The sequence below is a fragment of the Meleagris gallopavo genome, chromosome 2 (genome assembly GCF_905368555.1).
Source record: "Meleagris gallopavo chromosome 2, MGAL_WU_HG_1.1, whole genome shotgun sequence".
Classification (NCBI taxonomy): Eukaryota; Metazoa; Chordata; class Aves; order Galliformes; family Phasianidae; genus Meleagris; species Meleagris gallopavo.
The window spans coordinates 90,305,140-90,325,575 of NC_139405.1; the positions used below are offsets into that span (position 1 = coordinate 90,305,140).

General features: G+C 38.7%; 1 protein-coding gene across 4 annotated transcripts in view; it reads right to left on the bottom strand.

Moving 5' to 3' along the window:
• The window catches only part of DLGAP2 (DLG associated protein 2), a 454,788-nt gene that overhangs the window by 106,681 nt on the left and 327,671 nt on the right, over positions 1–20,436 (bottom strand). For 3 of the 4 annotated variants that reach the window (XM_085217936.1, XM_085217937.1, XM_085217938.1), the window contains one exon: positions 646–711. The exons of the other annotated variant lie outside the window; for it this stretch is intronic. In XM_085217936.1, coding sequence (XP_085074062.1) covers positions 646–711 — 66 coding nt within the window. The remainder of the gene's footprint in view (positions 1–645; positions 712–20,436) is intronic. 4 annotated transcript variants of the gene reach the window in all.

The following is a 20,436-nucleotide window of genomic DNA, read 5'->3' on the forward strand; positions in this document are numbered from 1 at the left end:
AACACTTTCCATATTTCTATTCCAAAAATAACCATATAAAGTAATTGCACATAAAGCAAAATTTTGATGGATTTCACATAAAACAGCGACAATCTGAATGAAATTCTGGGAACAAAAACTCAGTTTTTCACAACATATGAAATATTCATCTGGACACACTGAAGCCAGTGGGATGTTTTACTAATAGCTTTGGGATGCATCATGATTTCATTCATGAGCTCTATAGGTTTCAGATTTCCTTTTTGCTGCTGTTATTTTTTTAAATTCAAGAAGTGACATCAAAAAACTCTTTCTGTAATTATTATGTTGTCTGGAGCGTAGAGATAAAAAGAAAATGACAAAAGAAGGAAAGCTGATAATTTCCTCGAACGCTTTCTTTTGAATTGTCGGCTGCCAGATGCTACCCAGATCTGACGTTTTTCTGCTTTAGATTCTCTAACCTGATGTAGCAGGTGAGAAATCCCTGGAAGGACTGGGCCGAGAGGTTTGAGGCCACTCTCACGAACACGTGTGGTGCCGTGCTCGCTGTGGGCTTTGTGGCAGGGGATGGCTGTGCCGCAGAGCAGCCTCCTGCCTCCCCCCATGGCTGCACCCAGCCTCGGGGTGCACAAGCAGAGCAAGTTATCTGAGAGATGACATCTGTACCTATCTCCTCCTCTGGCGTCCCTGGAAAACTGAAGCTCGACTTGAGCAGATCGCCACCCTCGTCTTCTGAAAAGACAGAAACAAAGTAGCTATTTAACAGTGCTGGTATTTCTACATACCCAGACATACACTCTTTGCTGATTTTCACATCCCAATGATACCTCTTACCATGCAGTATCTCTGTTCATGTGCTGTTACCTGCAGTATTACTCTTTTTTTTTTTTTTTTTTTTTAATTGCCATTTGTTCTAGTGGCTTTTAAACTTTAAGGGAAAAAAAAAAAAAAAAAAGATGATTGCCAGACTTTTTCACATCACTAGGGTCATAATATTTATACCTTTTAAACATCTCTTACATTGATCTTTTCAACTTTGCATACTCACACTGAATTCTTTTGCCTTTCTGCTTTTGTTTGGTTGCTTTTGTTGGTGGTTTTTGCTATTGGGGTTTTTTTTTTTTTTTTTTTTTTTGGTCTTTTAAATATATATTTCTTTCAGGAAGGATGACTGTTGTCAGTCCTCCAGCTGTACCATTAGTACCTCCCAAATCTGATGACAGTAATGGCACTCATGATTCTCAGGCTCAGGCTGCTTTTTCTACCTTTCATTCACCACCAGTTCAGTTTTGAAATTTGGAGCTTCGATTTTAATGCTTTTGTCCTACTATTCATATTTTCTGGTATCTCAGCTAGATGAAAGCCATTTGAGTACAAGCAGCCTTCCACTATACTGTAACTGCCTGTGTTACAAGTACAGACACTTCAAAAGAGCGAAAGAATGGAGCGCTTCATAGTCCATTGCTATGTGTTCAACAGCAATTCTTCAGAGAAAGGCAAAATCAGGTATTGCAGATCTTGTTTTGGTTGTGCACGACTGATGACTGACAATTCCTAACTTTCAGGCAAACAACCTAGCAAGTTGGAAGCATACCTCAGTTCCCATATCAGACACATTAGTTTTTGTGGTTCACCTTATAAGACACAGCATTTTGCTCGTTTTATTTCTCCATTTAACAGATAAATGCATTTTGCATATTTCTTGGTTGTGCGCTTGTATTTGTACTAAGATTTCTTACCAGTTATGTCACAGCAAGAAAAATGACTGAATACATTCATACAGGTACTCAAAACATTGTTCCTGGTTTAGACAGCTCCTGAGGTTAAGAATATACAATAGACACCAATGGGATGTATAAATACTGCAATGAAAACAAGTCCTGACAATGTTAAGAAAGTTGGAAAAGCTGATCTGTCAAACAAACATCTTGTTTATAGACTCATTTGTTAAATAAACTCACTTGGCTAAATGCAGCCTACTAGAGATCTTGTTAAGTGATGGATAAAAAGTCATACCTAATTTTAAAATGACTGGCATATGAATTCAAATTAAACTTCATTTGGAGAGGTAATGGACAACGCTAATTAAATAAAAGCACAAATTAGGCAGTTTCCATGGAGATTTGTTCACATGATCTGGCTATACTGTATAACTCATACGCGTATCCTCTAATTTGGCTGCACAGGGGTAACAAAGCAAATGAAAGTTAAGACTAAAAATATTCTGAAGGATTCTTTAAATTCATGTAAATAACTAGATTTCACTTATAGCTTCACAATAAAGAAGCTTTATGTTGAAAGAGTAGTTTTGTATTTCTTGAAAAAGAATAGTTTTGGATTCATTCCCAACTTACATCACGCACATGCATTCAGAAACATTTACAGAATGTTCTGAAGAAAATAAAATGCAGAATATTATTTGTCCCATATAAGATGTCAGCTTTATCCTCAGAAATACGTTTCAAGTCTATAGTAAGAAGACCAACATTTTAAACGGGCATATAGGGAGAGGTCAAGGTTAGATGTCAGGGAGAAATTATTTAGACAGAGGGTGGTGAGGCGGTGGAACAGGTTGTGCAGAGAAATTATGGGTGCCCCATCCCTGGAGGTGCTCAAGACGAGGTTGGATGGGGCCCTGGGCAACCTGAGCTGGTGGGTGGCACTCTTGCCCATGGCAGGAGGCTGGAACTAAATGATTTTAACTTCCCTTCCTACTTAGGCCATTCTATGATTCTAAAAAGTCTAGACTAAAATTTTTTAGGGATAGGATAAACTAGAATAGGCATTCATGGGTTTTATGTGTTTGAGAAAAAAAAAAAAAAAAAAAAAAAAAAAAGAGGAAATTTCCTTTATAAAATGCAAGAGAAAGGCCATGCAACTATCTATTACTCAGATTGTGTCTTAAATTTGGACAATTAAATTATTCTCTTCCCACCTCAGTTATCCAGTAGAATTATAATCCTAATTTGTCTCTTTTCATAGCTATTGTCTATGAGCACATTTGTTAATGCCAGTGAGCTTGTTCTCTAATAAAACCTATAGAGAACATAAAAACGTTAGAATTTCCATCCAGCAAAAAAAGAATTCTTTTTTTGAAGAAGGTCTGTCTTGAATGTCTCAAAGGAACTTAGAATTCCCTTGTGAAATACTAAGATTTATGAATCTGCATGAGGGATTTGAGTAGCTCTCAGTGATTAGTTTACTTCCTAAACTGGAAGTAAGTTCTAAACTGAAGACTTCTTATTTCTTTATCTTTATGACTAATTTGATGTTTAGACTATCTTCTCAAAAGTCTACTGCCAGTATCTTCAGCCCTTGAAGAGATTTAATTTCTGTATTCTGCTCTTATGAAGCATAAATTAAAGTCTCAGCGGCTCTTTCACTGTTACAAAGACAATCTTTGTGTGAGCCTGAACTGTACTTCAAAGTCATATTATTCCTTCAACAACAGACATACATGGTCTTTATTCAGCTTACTGTTTTTCCTAGGAAATACAATTTTTATTATAGATTATGGAAATGAAAAGTGTAACTGTTACTCATGAGCACCACAGAAACCTTCACATCTCATGGCAGTGAATCCAGGCAGGTTATCACAAAACTCTCCTGCATGCTAAAATTCATGTGTCATAAAATGTATGCATTCATTTCATTTCATTTACCCTTTCTATGTCATAGATCAGTAATATTTCAGCTTGCCTATTCCTCACGGTGGCTCTGCTGATAGAAAGTTTTACACCACTGGACATATAAGAAAATGGTAGTCATATTATGGAGTGTTTTGACTGGCAATATATTGCAAAGAATGATGAAATTACAAAATTACGATGATGAACAATTTACAGTTTCAGACAATGTAAAGAGCACACAGCCCAGGCCAGGAACACAATTACTAGCTAAAATCCCTTCTACATGTACATCATCTGCATCAAAAAACTGTCTCTGAAACTGAAACCGAAAAAATAGTAGGAAACGTTTTCACTCTGAATAGAGCTCACAAGAGTGACAAAAAATGATAGGTTTTAAAAATGCAGAGACATTTGCTTCTGTGAAAGCTGAATGTATAGTCAAATGATGCTGTGATCTGCATAAAGAAGGGAGCACAAACTGTCATTTACATCTAATATCGCCTTTTCTTTCTGAAAACCCTGATGGATTTGTCTTGCATTCCAGTACAACACTGCAGACAACACTTGAGACTGTGATAGGAAGCTTTCACAGCTGCAGCTCCTGACTTAAGCTTCAAAATACCAGGCGACATGGCAGAGCTGGAAGCCTGACAGATCCAGACTGCTTATTCAACCCTGAGGCTGCTACAACTACAGTGAGAAATGAAATGGGTCAGTGCCTGAGATCAGCTTTTGTCCTCAGAACAGGCTGTCTCTCTGTTAGGAATGTGCCTTGGCTCCAGCTTTTCCTCATCCTGCTGAAGAGACATGGCCTGGGGAAGTGCCTGTTGACATAGGCTGAAGGAGCAAGGGAGTGTGGTGGGGATGACTGAGTGCCATTGCAGTGCAGTGTTTCTGATGAGTTATCAAGCACAGAAGTAGCCTTAGGTTCTTCTGCTTTTTTTTTTGGTGTGTGTGTGTCTAGAGAATAGGCTGAAGTACAACATAAGTCCAAAATAAAACTGCTGAAGACCATACAATTACATTCATGTTAGACGTGCGTAAAGGAGATGCAGTTGATCTCTTGGGGTCAATTTTTCACTGTGCCTGAGCTATGCCTGGTACATGACTGTAGGTCAGTAGGATATTACTTGGAGTTTTGGGTCAAGAAAGTGAAATTTCTGTATGAGCTAACAAAAGTATTGTCTCTTCTATCCCATTCTCTTTCATTTTCCTATGTTCTAAGTATTTTGACAGGCATTGCACAGAAGCCATCTGCTATCATTTCTTTTCTTCAGCCTTATCCATCCATCAAATTTTATCATCTCAGTTTTAACCTTTCAGCCTGCTCTCTAAACCTGATGTATTAGTTTAAATTACTTTTCTTCACCTCTCAAGTCTTGCACCAAGACATGTCTCTTTGTTGGCTCTCATTTCTTACACATTCATTCTGCCCTCAATACACCAGCATGCTGTTTTCATCTCCAAAATATTCTTCTTCCATAACCCTTCCATTCCCAAAAGAGGCATCAGTCTCAATGAGTTAGCTACTCACCTACTTTAAAAGGATCATATCAGCAAAACTTATAGTCAATTAACTGCAATTTCCATCTCTATATGAGAGTAAGGCAGAACTACAACTACAACCGATATTGAACTTCTCCATTTATTGGATTTTAATTTGTTATTGGCCTTCCCTGGACCTCCCACTGATCTTTTTTTTTTTTTTTCTGTGTGCTTTTCTTTCAGCTGGTAAGCTCCCTATTGTAACTGTTCTTTTATTTCTGTTTTAAAGCAGCACCTAGCATATTAACTGTGACAATGCATGACAGAAAACAGAGGCACTAAAACGTCTGGATTAAACAGCAGGTGCAACTTCATTTGATCACATAATAACCAAGCATAAAATGAATCCCGAATACGAATAGAGGACTTGTACCATAACACTCCACAATCACAGAAAACCAAACCACCTCTGTTAGACTAGAGATACCTAGATACCTAGAAAACATACCTGCTGTAACTCAAAATCCGCTTGCCTGTTATCCAATTAAAGCATTTCTTATAGGTGCCCTTTGATCCTATCCAAAGGATTCCCAGTTAGCTAGAGGGTATGTATCGCTGAGAACTGTCATTATGCTAATAACTTCAAAGAAATGCCTCCATGGATTTTCCTTTGTTATGTTATCTCCTGGAAGATGACTAACTGGACTAGCGTGGACCATCTTCAGGTGGCCATACTCATTTGTGGCAAACCTCCTCCAGGCCAGTCTCTGAGAATTCACATCTAATCAATACTGTAACATCTATGTAGTAAATTAGGCATGGGGAAGGCTTGTTCTCTGGCTATGAGGCCAGCTGGCATGGTCTTGTCACATATTCCAGAATTCTATCCAAATCGTATTTGGGAATGGTCTCTTGCCCATGCTAACTCCCTAGTCAAGAATGGGAATTATTTGGGAGATTATAAATTAGTTGTCCAAGGTCAAAGCTAAGACAGGGATCTAGCAAACATTATGAATAATCAACTTCCTCATCACTGCCTCATTTCTTTTTTCCCTTTGTTTCTATTTTTTTCTTACATACAAAAGTGCCCCTGAAGGATCCAGCAAAGACCCAATGATTCCAGCAGCTGGCTCCAGCACTAGCCCAAAGTGGAGGCTACAGAAAACAGAAGAACATACCCAGACTGCCTAGAAAACCCTTCCAACTTCCTGCAATCAGCACTTAAGGGACAGCCTGAGATGGAAGTTTATTTTATACCAGCGTTTTTAATAGCCACCAGTGGATCTATCCTCTATGGATTTATCTAATCTTCTCTGAGCCCATTTATACTGATAGCCTGCACTGCATCCTGTGCCAATGCACCTCACAATTTAATTATGCGCTATTTGAAAAAGAATTTCCTTTTTGTTTGTTTATCAGGATGCCCAATAACTTAATTAGGTGCCTCCAGTTCTTCTGTGGTGGAGAATAATGCATCATTGATCCCTATTCACTTTGTCTGTATCATTTATAATTCTGTAGACATCTGTCATATCCCCGCTTCAGCCATCACTTTTTCAAACTGAGAATCAATCTGTTTAGTATTTTATCATTGTGAAGCTATTCTAAATCTTTCATCATCCTTTTCACTATTCCCTGTATATTTTTGTTGCTCAGCTATGTCATTTTCAGACACAGATGCCAGAAATGTAAATGGCTTTACGGTATGGGTTTTTCTAGAGGCATGATGTAGTTCTCTGCTTTGTTTTTTTTTTATTTTTTATTATTTTTTCCTTAATATTTTCATCTGCCCATTTCATAACTCAGAGAATTCATTATTCATATTAAGTTGTGCCCAAGAGACACAACTTGTTTGACTTCCCAAACATAAACACATTCCCCTTATATATTACTCTAATAAATATTGAAGAATCCTGGCATTTTAGTTAGTACAGGCTACTAACAAGACTGCTCAAACCAAACAATCAGTCCTCCCCCGCCGCCCCCAGACGAACAGGACTGAGGAATTCCCGGTCTCTTGCTTTCATCGAATCTGTCCTCTTTTATGTAACACAGTGCCAGAGAGCAGGACTGTGAAACTAAGCTTCAGCTGTCAGAGAAACTAGCCAGGCACACAGCCTATTAAATTAAGGATAGGAAGCTGGCAGCATCCCTGCGGTCTTATCTCTGAAAAAGTGTAAAATGAAATATATTGCAGGGGATCACAGAAACTGTCAGGGGTCATCTTAGTCTTGGCAGCACCAACTCCCTCCTCCTGGCTTTTGGCAGCTGAAAATCATCCACAAAACCTGGATTGTCTTAGCAATATCATGGTGGTCACCCTGAAAGTCTTTGGTTCCCCACTGCAGCCTTTTCTGAGTCAGACAGATTCATTTTGCTCCTTGAAAGGTGCCTTCTGAGATGCCTTATCTCTGTTACCCCAGAGATCTGCAAATTTCTTTCTGTCTTCTTTGGCCATCTTCAACCAATAAATGCAAAAAGGTATGAGATGATGCTGCGGAGCATTAGAGCAGGTTCATTTTTCAGTCATTCTGGAGTTTAAATGACTAACTCAGTTAAATAACTATCTTTCTTTAGTAAAATTAACAAACGTCTGCAAGCAAAGAGAGAGAGCCAGGGATAACACCCTTTGTTCAGACACAGCTCTGTGTGATCATGCACTTCAAACAGCCTAGAAAATTCCTAAAAGCCCTTTTTTACCTGATTTTTCACAGCTGGAAGGCTATGTCAAGCTCCTGAATGAGCCATTTCCCTTTACTGCTTTTCAGGAACAGTGAGAGCAATGCGAAATCATATATATATATATAAAAAAAAAAAAAAGTAAAAAACTTCAACAACGTACCAGTTAATAGCTATGAATAAAGACCCTTGTTCTCTAAGCCCAAGTCTTCTGGATACCTTCAAAAAATCTGCAGTTCTTCCTGATGCAGTCCCTAAAAATCCATCCTTTTTTTCTTACCCCTAGTTAAATGCAACTACTGCCTTTTGCATGCACTTGTCTTCCACCCATTACAAGAGCTCTTGGAAAGACTTGCAGCTGCCTCCACTGTGGGCACCTGAGTAAGTCCAAGAAGCATTTCTCGAGCATTTACAGAGTAAGCAGAAAATGGAGGTCAGGACCACAGTTTGGATGATTTGGCACAGCTGTTAAGGCTTCACTGCTGTGTCAGACAGGTGAAGGGCTGATTGAGTTTATTAAAAAGCCTCAAGAAATTTAATAGAAATGGAAAAGAAAACATACTTTAAAGAGAAGTATGAGGAAGAATGCTAGGACAAGGTGTAGGACAAGGTCCAGAAGCAGAAGAGGAATGTACAAGTCACAAAAATTTGGCCTATACCTCTTTTAGCAAAACAATGTCCCTGCAATTTCCTGGTTTGTGATATGAAAATACAGGATCTTTGTTGCAATGGATAGATGTTGGTATTTAATGAACATATTTTATCTTCTGCCTATGCATAGAAGATACAATGGACATTTAGAGAGAAACCACTGCAGATACAAGAATTAGTCTTGCTGAGCCATGAGTGATGCTGAGTGTGCAATGAGAGAGCAGATTTAAGAAGGGAAAACTGCTGTGCAACAGTAGCTGTGGGAAAGAAGTAGCTCTGCAGGCACCAAGATCAGTGATAAGGGGCAAGAAGAGAGCTCCAGGCAGAGGAAAATTTCCCTGCATCCCAGCAGAGGCCCATGGAGGAGCAGGCTGTCCCCTGCAACCCATTGGCACCATGTAGAGCAGCAGTGCAGAAATGGATGAGGCCTGAAGGCTGCAGCCTGCGGTGGGGCAGAGGGGCTGGAAAAGCTGCAGCCTATGGGATGCCCGGGTGCAATCAGCCGGGGAAGGATGGTATCCAGTGGGAGGGATCCCACGTGGAGCAGGAGCAGAGTGGCCATGAAGGAGTGGCAGAGATGAAGCATTATGGGCTGCTGACTGCAGCCCAACTCTCTGTTCCCTGCATCACTGAGAAAGAAGGTAGAAGAGAGCAGATGGTGAGAAAGTGATTTAGGTTTGCATTCAGTTCTCCAGTCTGTCAGTAATAGGTAATAAATAACATTAATCTCCCTATGTTGACTCTGTTTTTCCAATGAAGATAAGGTCCTTATCTCAATCCTTCAGCTCTTCATCATATTTTTTCCCACTCTTCCTTTGAGGAGAGGGAGTGTGAGCACAGTGTGGTGGAGTTCAGCTGCCCATCAGGGTGGAACCATCACAGTTTACCAATGTGGAAGACATTTAGCACAAAAAACCTTTGACTGCTGGGATGTGAGGGCAAAGTCAGCACTTGCACTGAAAACTGAAATTAGCTATCAGTATCTTCAGCTGTGAAAACCCTCAATAAGGCCTTTTGACATTAGATGATGAAGCTCTATATTACCAGAGATGGGAGTATGGGTTTCCCTCCTTGTGAAGGGTCAAAAGGAGAGCAGAGGGAGGGCTGAAATGTATTCATTCCTACACAAGCCAATTTTGGTGAGGACTTCTGTGAACACATAAGTGCTAGGGTGGTATGATTGACAGCATGTGGCTTTTTATTTAGTAGATATGATTACATAAACTGTAATACGCAGCTTCTTTTGGCAATTTAAGCAGATACAGAATGCCAGCATCTTTTAAATGAGGATTTTTTTTCCTCTTAAAAATAGCTACAACTGAAACAAGATATCTTCCTAGAAAGAACCATAGGACTGGAGCAGGCAGGCAAAGACTGAAGGATCAGGATGCCTCATTTCTTTGTCCTGCGTTTTCAGTATCCCGTGGATATTGCCAAAATTATGATCAGCAGCTCAAGTACATCCCTGAAACTTACTGTCTTTTCCAAATGCTTGATCATTATTTTTACCCTTCATTCCTGCAGCGGTCACGTGTTGGAAGTGTTTCTTATCTGCTTGCTTTCATCTTTCTCATCTTTAACCAACTCACTTTCTATTCTCTTTCTCCTGATCTTTTTAATTTAGGTGTCACTTCACCTGCAATACTACTTAAGTGCAAGTAACACATCACTGATTAAGGTTCACCTGAATACCTTGTGCATGTGTGTGTGCTCTCAACTACAAGCTCTGTTCTGGTTGTTTATGTCGCAAAGTCTTTAATGAAGAACTGCAAGTAAGAAGAAGCAGCCAAGAAACTGTTTCCCCTTCCCACAGCAATTTTCAAATTCAAATTAAAAAAATCCCAGCTTAGAATCAATTTTAAATTAATAAAATTTTCAAGTCAAAGTCTCAAATGAAAGAAACTTCTGTATTTTTACAATGTTTCCTTGCAGTCCAAACATTTTTCACAAGTTGAAGGAAGCCAGAAGCAACACACATTCAAGCAGAAAAAATCTACAATTGAAAATCTTTTTTTCCCCCCTCATTTTTACTTATAGATGGGATTTGTTTGAAGCTGATTCTAAATGTTTCAGCTTCAGGAAGGTTGCATTTTACAAAGAAAAGGCTTCTGCCAGCTTCCGCAGTGTGAGCTTTCTCAGTAATGCGTTTGTTTAGCACTCCACACAGTGGGTGCATGCCTCCTCAGGTCCTCTCTGGTTGCTCTAGAAACCATGCAATATATAGGAAGTATTTCTGTGATCATTTAGCATACACAGACATGCTGACACGTTGCATTTTACAACCAATTATACCAGGGCTGAGGTGAATCTTTCCGTGTGTTGGTTGTGACATTTGGCTACAACCTCTGCTGCTCCTGGGTTATTTGGACTTTTTCAATGATGGAAACAGAAACGGAGGTGAGGGTGGATCAATTCATAAGAGGCATGTTGAGTGTCTGGGCTCTTCACCTCCCCTCCTCATCCAAGGGCTGAAAGCAAAGTGACGTGAAGCCAGACTATCATGCTTAGTTTAAAAAAACCTGAGAATCTGTATACAAACATTTTCTCTCTCAGCAAAGATGTTACTTATCTAGGTCTCTTCCCTACCTGCATTTATCTTTGTAGCTGCTGCACTGAGAGGGAAGACCAAAATTCCTTTTGCATTTAGATTCTGCTAGTCCTACCTAAGTTACACATGCCAAATAGGTTCCAAACCTTGCTCACTAGGATTTCTGATCGATATTAGGAAACCCCCACAGAGCCAAAGTCATTGATGTTATGCACATTCCTGGGCTCATTTTTACTCCCTATACATGTAATAAAATCACAGAATCACAGAATGACCAGGGTTGGAAGGGACCTCAAGGATCATGAATCTCCAACCCCTCTGCCACAGGCAGGGCCACCATCCTCCCCATTTAATACCAAACCAGGCTGCCCAGGGCCCCATCCAATCTGGCCTTCAACACCTCCAGGGATGGGGCATCCACAACCTCTCTGGACAGCCTGTTCCAGCACCTCACCACTCTCTCTGTAAAGAACTTCCCCTGACATCCAACCTAAATCTTCCCTCCCTAATAGACCAAAAGTACTCCTGCCAAATGTCAGTATGGCCCTTTCCTGACCTGGGAACAATGCATGGTTAGGAATATACTTATCATGTTAGGCTCATATAAGCTTAGATATCTGATCAAATTCTGGTGCTTTAATACATCTGAGCATTTCAGCTCTGCTGGTGTACCTATACATCTGCCTGTAAAGCCAAGTTAGTTAAGCTGCCCTGTGCGGATAGAAGCACCTGGAATTTGCTCATTTTTGCTAATAGTATAACAGTGCAAAGAAGTTCAGCTACCAAGGCTCAGCAGACACATGACCCCTCTCTAAGGTACAGTAACCCAATGGTGTTTCAGGGCCATCATTTCAATCTGGTAGTCACAGACAAAATATGCAGGAAACTACAGCATCACTGAATTTATGGCTGCATTTTGGACAATACTGTAACCTTAACATAGTATCTTTGCATTGTGATCTTTAATAGTTGTTTAGGACATCCATAAATAATTTCTTTTTGCTGTTATGTTACATTCAGTAACAGTATATGAGCAGCACTTGAGCCATGGATGCACTAAAGAGATTCCTTTTAGGGGAGGAAGAATAAAGGCTTGTGGGAGAGTCTTCATACTTACATTACAAAAGGAAAACAAGTGATTGCTTTTGGGCCCATTTTAGTTCTCCCTATCTTTGTTTATTCAAAGCCATAAATAGAGCCACCAGAAAGGTCAGGGAGCTGCAAATTGAAAATTGAGATTTTCATTTCTGGTGCATTGCTCAAATCAAGCCCAGGCTGGTAGTGGCAAACTCATTGGTTGAAAATGAATTAGAGAACTCTGTCAATTCCCACAAGAAAAGTGTCCATCACTAAAAAAAAAAAATCACCTACTCTTTGTTGTCTCAAAATGAAAGGGTAAGGGGAATAAAATAACCTGTCAGCTCTCCATGTGACACTCCATCAGAGTCAAGTCACATCAGCAAGACGGTACTGGGAATTTTGCCTCCACGTACCCATTATTCACTCATGTAATTGGATATGGTTCCTAGGCTGTCATTCTGCTATCTCTTAAGGACATTTGTGAGTGTTTCAGAAAGCAAAGCTGTTTTTGTTCTATAGAAATCCATGAATAAGACCTTCACATTTCTAGCAATGTGGTCTCCCACTAATGGGATTTCAAACGGGTTTAAATCTGTGCTTAATTTCTGCTCTTTTTCTGCTCTTTCAGGACAATGGCAGTGATTAGTAGTAATGTTTGATTTCCAGTTCCTTTTTTTTTTTTTTTTAATGCAGCTGTAATGTCGTCTGAATTTGACTGCTGCTTTACTGACTACTAATGACTTTATTTTGAAAGAAATATAACTTTTCGTATGGACTCTAAGCAAAAAGCTAATTTGAATTGAATTATGCAGTCTTTTCATACAAGACCTTCAGTTGGTTAAACTTTATTTTGAGTCAGATCAAAGCAAAATGCCAAAGCTGCTGAAAACGCACTATGTATTTACATATAACAGGAAGGACATGACTGTGTTTAGCTAAAACTAAATCACCCTGATAAACAACATATATCAATGACTTGCCAGCCATCAGTTTCTTATACTGAAAGTGTTTAGCAAGTTAAACTTGAATAGCACATCCACTGTTCTTAAATATGGAATCATCTCCCACAGGACATGAGTGCAAGTGATAGAGCTATTCCCTGTGCTGTACAATTCACAGTTGCAGTTTCTTATTCAAAACTTAACTTCTGAATATGCCTTATTGTATACATCCCATCTTCTTGGATTTCCTGAGGAAATTTTACAAGGCTTCTTCCTCAAGGGAATAATTCTCTTTTTGCTATTAGAAAATAACACCACTTTGAAGCTTACATTTTTTGTGAGAATGTATAAAATCTGATGAAGGCTTTCTCTCCAGCCAAAGAGAGAAGGAAATCTGCCTTAGAAGGACTTGCTAATTTTGACATTGGTTCAGTCTCACAAAAGGAGTTGTCAGCTGTTACTTTATCTGGGTCAGATCTGCTGTGAGACAGCAAGTTCCTCAAGCTCTGATCAAGTGCTCAAAGTATCCTTATGCTCTGGCCTTGATCTTTCCTTAGTTTTTTCTGTTGGTGCTATTCCAATTAGGTTAAATGTGTAAATATTTATTAAAACATAAGGAGTGTGATGGAGACTGTCAAAAGTCAAGTAAAGTCAAGAAAATAGAATCATAGAACAGAATCATAGAACCACAGAATATTCTGAGTTGGAAGGGACTCACAAGGATCACTGAGTACCACTCCTGGCTCCACATAATTTAACCTTCTGTCAGAGCATTGTCCAAATGCTTTTTGAATTTCGGCAGGCTTGGTCCCATGACCACTGCCCTGGAGAATTATAGAATTATAGAATGGCATAGAATATCCCTTTTCTATTTGTTATTAAAAACACAACACAACAAACCAAACAAAATAGAGATTTAAAAAAAAAAATAAAATGATGAGAAGCTTCAGTTGAAGTCTGGCTGAGGATGAAGGTAACTTTCTTGATGCCAGTCCACATGGTTCTATGCTTTTGCATTTGTGGGCAAGGGAAGATATCTCACCAATGTTTTGCCTGTTGCTAAATGGTGCTTGAACTCTGTCAAGGCTTTCTCTTTTCCCTTTTATGGAAAGGGTCACAGCCAAGACTGATGGCCCAAACTCACCAAAGATATCTTCTACACAATATGACATCACACTCAGCAATTAAAGCTCAGAGAAAGGAGAAGGAAGGGGAACAATCATGGTTATGGTGTTTCTCTTCCTAAGCAACCACTAAGGGGGTTAAGATCCTGTTTTCCAGGGAGTAGCTGGACAACAGCTTGCCAATGAGAAGTGAATGAATTTCTATTCCTGCTTTGTTTGAAGATGCAGCTTTTGCTTTGCCTATCAAACTGTTGTTACCTTGAACTCTGAGTCTGCCATCCTTCCATTTTTTCCCAATCCTGTGGGAAAGGGAATGAGCAAGCAGCTGTGTGGGTGTTTGGCTGCTGGCTGGGATCAGCCCACCACAGTGTTGTTGCAGTGCTGCAAATCATGCAGTCACGACAAGTCAGTGGAAAACTGCTTTCTGTTCAATACAGTGCAAAGCAAATGTTCAGTCCTCCAAATAAGACCAGCAGCCATTTGCATATCCTCTGCACTATTGGCATCACCAAAAAGTATAAATACAAGGATGTTATTTTACAGTTCACTCTAGAAAATGTAGGGAGAAAGGGCCTTTTATCCAAGGGCGTGGAGAACACAAGATGTTTTCTCATTTATGGAAAAGCAGTGAACATACCTTGATGGAATGCTTACACTGGTAGAAAAACACTAAATGTTACTCTCAAACAGTGAAGGCAAGGCCTCCTCCGCCCTCAAACTCATTTTTGTAGTTTTCTATCTCCATACTCCTTACATCCACCTTCTTCAGTCCTCTGCCCTGACACACGTGCACACACTTGCCCAATATCATACATCTTTCCACTAAGAATAACTACAGCACATGTAACTTTAATCTCGTTGGAAGTCAACAGTTGCTAAGCATTAATAACTCAGGCTTTAGTGACCAAGAACATACACATAGTCCCTGGTAAAACTTAAGTGAACCCTAAATAATTACAGCTTTGTTGCCGTCAGTACTGGAGCTCACTACATCAACTAATCTGCAGAACTAATCAATATAAATCTCACCTGATTGCAGCATAAATATGCCCAGGGATAATAATATCCAGGACAGTGGTTGCTTTGCCAACAAGACGATAGGATTTGCTTTGCCATTTGCTAGGTTATGCTACTGATGTTCTAAACACGTGGAGCAGACCCAGAAGCTTCTCAAACTTCTCCAACAGTTTTCATTTGTTTGTTTTCTCACTTATCAACACGTCTCTCCTTTCCCAAATGCTAACTAGAATGTATAAATAACATGCAAAACTCCAGTAAAAGAACTCACAAGCACAGAACTGACACAGTATCTTCAAACTGGAGCTCCGTCTGCATTCCTTGTTACTTGCTTATCTTTGGTTTATGAATTACAAGTACTAGTCTTCCAAATATGCAGCATTTCTGTATCTGTGCCTTAGCCTCCTGATGTGATCAGCAAAACATAAGTAATGAAATGAGTATTTAGCACTAGGCATTCTGCTAGTACATCTTAGTAGAATACTAAGAGTAATGAAAATAGTGAATGAAGAAAGTGCACGATTTGGGACAGCATGGCCTCAAACAAAAGTTAGGGCAGCCTGATATAGCATGGAAATACTACAGCCATTGAAATTTTCACCTAGATGTTTTTCAGTGAAATCTAGTAACTTCAGAGCTGAGTAATAACATTGGAGAAATCAGTACAAACAACAAAGAAGCAAAAATTTGTGTACAATAAGGAGGAAGACATAGAAACTAACTGTTGCATAGATATGTTGCATTGATTTGTGTGACTGGCAAGTGGGCATTGTGATGATGTCTACATAAGACCTGCAGAAACTAACTCACTAACATACCATTTACAACAAATAAATGGACATGTAAATGGAACTGCAAAGTAGGGCTACACTGTCAATTTGTATTGAATCCAATGCCCACGATTAATTGTTTACATGAATTTGATCTCCCCTGGAGATGCACCAGAATACAGAATATGTAAAAGTTGAATAAAAATATCTTTTTTTTCCAGATCTCAATCTGTCATTCATGAAAAAATATTGTAATTTGTTGTTTTATTGTTTTTATCATTTTGTTATAAACTATCTCTGATACTCTTTCATAAGTAGCCTCTGATGCTCCCGTCAGATGTTTCCCCTTCCTTTTCTTCTATCTGTTTGACTATAATCAGGAGAAATAACATACATCTACAGAAAGGAAAACATCTGACTGAAAACAAACCTTTCTTACATCACAATCCAAAGTTTATGAAACATACATTTTCCACATACAGCGGAAGAAACCTACTCCTTGCTTGCCAAATGCAAAGGGTAAAAATCTCTAGGCGTCATACTGAGCAGGACCACCACACTGAGATCCCTTCCCATGTGAAATATTTAAGACATCCCACTCTTTAGGATATGCATAATACTGCTGCGGATTCCCTGATCTTAAGCTTTTCCCACAACTATCTCTTTTTGGTTTCGTTTTTTTTTTTTAGCCAAGAATGTATTTTTCCTGTTGGTGATAATTCATGTCATACATTGTGCTCGATCTTTTCCACTTCTGTGGCCAACAAGATCAAAAAATAGGAAGGTAAACTCTGGGAAGATTTTGGAAGGGTCTTTTTTCACCTGGATCACTCAGCCTGCTTTCATTGCTGGGATTTCACTGAATGTACCACATAATTCACTGATTTCCTTCTTAGATTTGTTTAAATTCTTCTTGCTGATTTCTTTTTGAAGTTAACCTTCTCCTCAATACATGCCCACAACTCACCTCTGTATGAAATCACAAGCCTTGTGTCTCTAGCTAGACTTTTCTCAGTATTTGAAAGCTATCAATTATCTGCTGAGAAAAACAACAGTCATTCTTACTTTGTACTTATGCTGTGCCTTAATTAATTTCCTCATTAAACTGTAAGTAATTAACATTCCCTGGCATTTAAAATGCTTTTTTTTTTTTTAATATATCAGTGTTTATTTATCTAAAGATGTTCAAGATTTTCTCATAAGCTATTAACACTGTAGTTTGTTTCTCCCCATTAATCTCACATCCATTTCATCATTCTGAGTCTCCTATGACATGAAGTATCAATATACCTAAAAAGTCAGTATGTTTATTATAACCATTGTCTATCTACCTGTCACTGGTGAGAAAATATTAATAGCTGTGAATTAAATTGAATATTATTTTTGTCTCTAACTTGTAACTAATTTGGATTACTTGGGATGGGTGAACGGCCAACATCTGTTAAAAATTAAGAAGTTTATACTGATCCTGGATAAGGCCAAGGCTTTGTGGCAAAATGAAAAATGGAAGCTGGCTAACACTGGTACTTTCTAGTTCCTGTTCACTGGAGTCCACATATTCTGTGGAGATATACTGGTCCCAACAGAACTCAGCAGGGGAAAGAAATTTACTTCTGGATCCCTCCCTCTGCAGCCCAGAGAGCTACCAGGTGGCATTTGCAGATCTGAGATAGGATTGCTGGTAAAATGTTTCCATCTGAAAAATGCCAAATTTTTGCAATGCTTTTGCCAAAAAATATACCTAAAAAAAGAAGGCAGAGAGTAATGCAAAATTCAAATTAAAATGTCTTTTAAAAGGATCTGGTTTAAGTCTAAGAATTCAATAACTTTAAAATGATGGTTCTTTAAGCAGAATCTGAAGACTGATACCTTAATGCTAGATGGAGACGTCAGTTTACCTCTTCATGCCATATAATAATAACCCTGCACCACAGCATAATGCAGAGTTCTCTATCCCTTTTCACAACGTCATGATGTAAATGCAAGAAGACAGTCAGGTGCTAGGACACCCCAGTACAACGGATGTCTTATTTACATCCCAATTCACGTCTCTTGATGACTAGTTACAGACTCTCTTTAAATTATTAAAAGCCTAACTGAAGACAATAGCAAAGACTTCTCAACTCAATAACTGGTTGAACATTTTAAAGTAAAAAAGTAACTTTTACAAAACGAACAGAAAAGCGTTTAAATTTGTTTTTAAATTTTCAAGTAGTTTCAGTATTCTACCAATTGAACAAAATAATGTTTTTTGGCCAAACAGAACCTGTCATTGTTTACAGTCGGCAGTGACTTCTGTTTACTGAATTAATGTGAATTGGTTTGCATTTTGGTGGCTCTGTGTGGGTTACAAAGTTGTAGTAGGTGGTGTTGTCACCTGCTTTTTGATTTTCTTCTTAGCAGTAAAAACAGATTTAGTTACTAAATGGCTGGAGTGCCGAAACTTCTGACTGCAGATATGCCAGCTTGCTTATTTCTCTAGGCAGTGCAACCTTGTAAGAAAAACAAAGCAAAGCAAAACAAAGAAAAACAGGAAACAACTTTTCAAAACTTAAGAACTTTGCTTAAATTCTGTGTTTTCTGTGTAACTAAGTCAATGGTAAAATAAACTTCAGGGACAATATTCTGCATTAGAAATGACGCACCACCACAACAATATATCTTCTCCATTGTTGCTTTCTTAGGCCTCAAACGATCCTCCAGAGTATCCCTTAATCTGAATCCCTGTGTGTTTGAGGCCTATTTCTGCTATAACAAAAATTTTATATTTACATGCAGTTTGCAATCACTGTGCATCAAAATTAAAAACTAATTGGGATGAAATGTTGTCAGTTTAAAAGCCCTTTTTGGCTTCTTCATTTTAGAAGATTCTAAATTCTAATTCTTCACTCCCTACTATTCTGCAATACCTACTGAACCTTCATCCAGGTTCCTCTACAGTAAAACATCTGGAATTTGGGTTTGTTTTGCTTTCTGAGTATCACCATGTTTGCACTGCAAACTTTTTCACTCTGGTTCTTTTTGGAGAGTGACACGTCGGTGCAAAAGGAGCAAGATGCATGGCTTGGGAGTTAAGGACAGAAAGAAGTAAAACACAACATGACCACAATTCTGAAATGAATAAAAATATTAAGAATAAAGTTATTTATGGCTGAGCAACAAGGGAATTGCAAAAAACATTATGCAGGATTTTATGCAGGCTTCTGGCTGCAAAATGGATGCTAGAAATTGCCAAAAAGTTTTAACTTCTATCAGAAAGGAATGGGTAGAATATTCCCACAACATTTTTTTAAAAAGAGATCACCACCCATGGACAGTGAATTGGAGAGATGAAAAAGCTACATAATAATTCTTTGTGCAAAGAGTTTACTTCCAGAGAACCCTGTTGGGCATGCAAAAAAGAATGGCACACCTACAAGCATGAAGAATTAACGAAAGGAAAAACAGTAAGTAGAAAATGTGAAGCATAGCTCTTGGAGTAGAATGTCAGTGGAGCAGAGGGGCCAAATAGCAATAGGACACCATTTGATGGAATAAATGAAGAGCCTGCATGAAGCAATATTTTTGCTTCAGTTGTTCTCTGAAGATCTGTGCTGTCCTTTCTGCTGCTTGACCATAATGGAAAACTGACCTTTCAGCCTCCTTTTCCCCAAATTTCCTGTGATAAATATTTTATTTTAATATGTAAGACTGTATGTATCCTATTCTCACTATCCTATTCTCAGTTTTCAAGAGACAGGCTAGTACCACTGGCCATGCTTTCCAGTGCATGTTGAAGCTCTTGTGCCTTATTCATTCAAAGGAAGATGAATTAAAATTCGCAATTGCAGTTATCTTACTTGAAAAGAAGAAAAATAAAAAAGAAAAAGGAATGGAGAAGTGGCAGCACTTGGGAAAATAAGTGAAAACTATGACTCAGGAACTTGTGGATCCTAATTGCTGCTTTTACTGCTGGTTTGATTTTAAACCTTGGGCCTCAGCTACTTTCTGGCTCAGCTACTCAATCTCTGTAACTTAAATACAGCTGTACTTTGCAAAGATGGTTCCTGAATTTCTATTTTTGACTGTATTCAGTCCTTCCTCACCCACAGTGGCTTCAGTGGGCCCAATGAAAGCAACTTTGAGGATATGAAGTCAAGTAAGTGACAGTCACGGAAAGGTGGTATGTCCACCTGTCCTTGTACTGCTCTGACAGACCCAGGCAGCTCCTGCCCTTGCACACTGCTCAGCTCTGCCTGCCCCTCTCCAGTTCACAAGCTCTTAAATATAATGGTTGCAAATATAATATTTATAAAATATAATCCAAAGCAAATAATGCACTGCATTTCCATTTCTGTGTCCTAAATCCTAAACTGCATATACACTGCTGAGCATCCTAACACACTGTGATACCTCATTCAGAAGTAGTTTAATTCTTTCAGTTACAGAATTTTTTTTTTTTTCACCAATGTGATGCTATTCACAGATCAGAAAGGCTGTAAGATTTTTAAAAATATAGGCAGAGATTAACCTGGTAATCAAGATAATGCAATG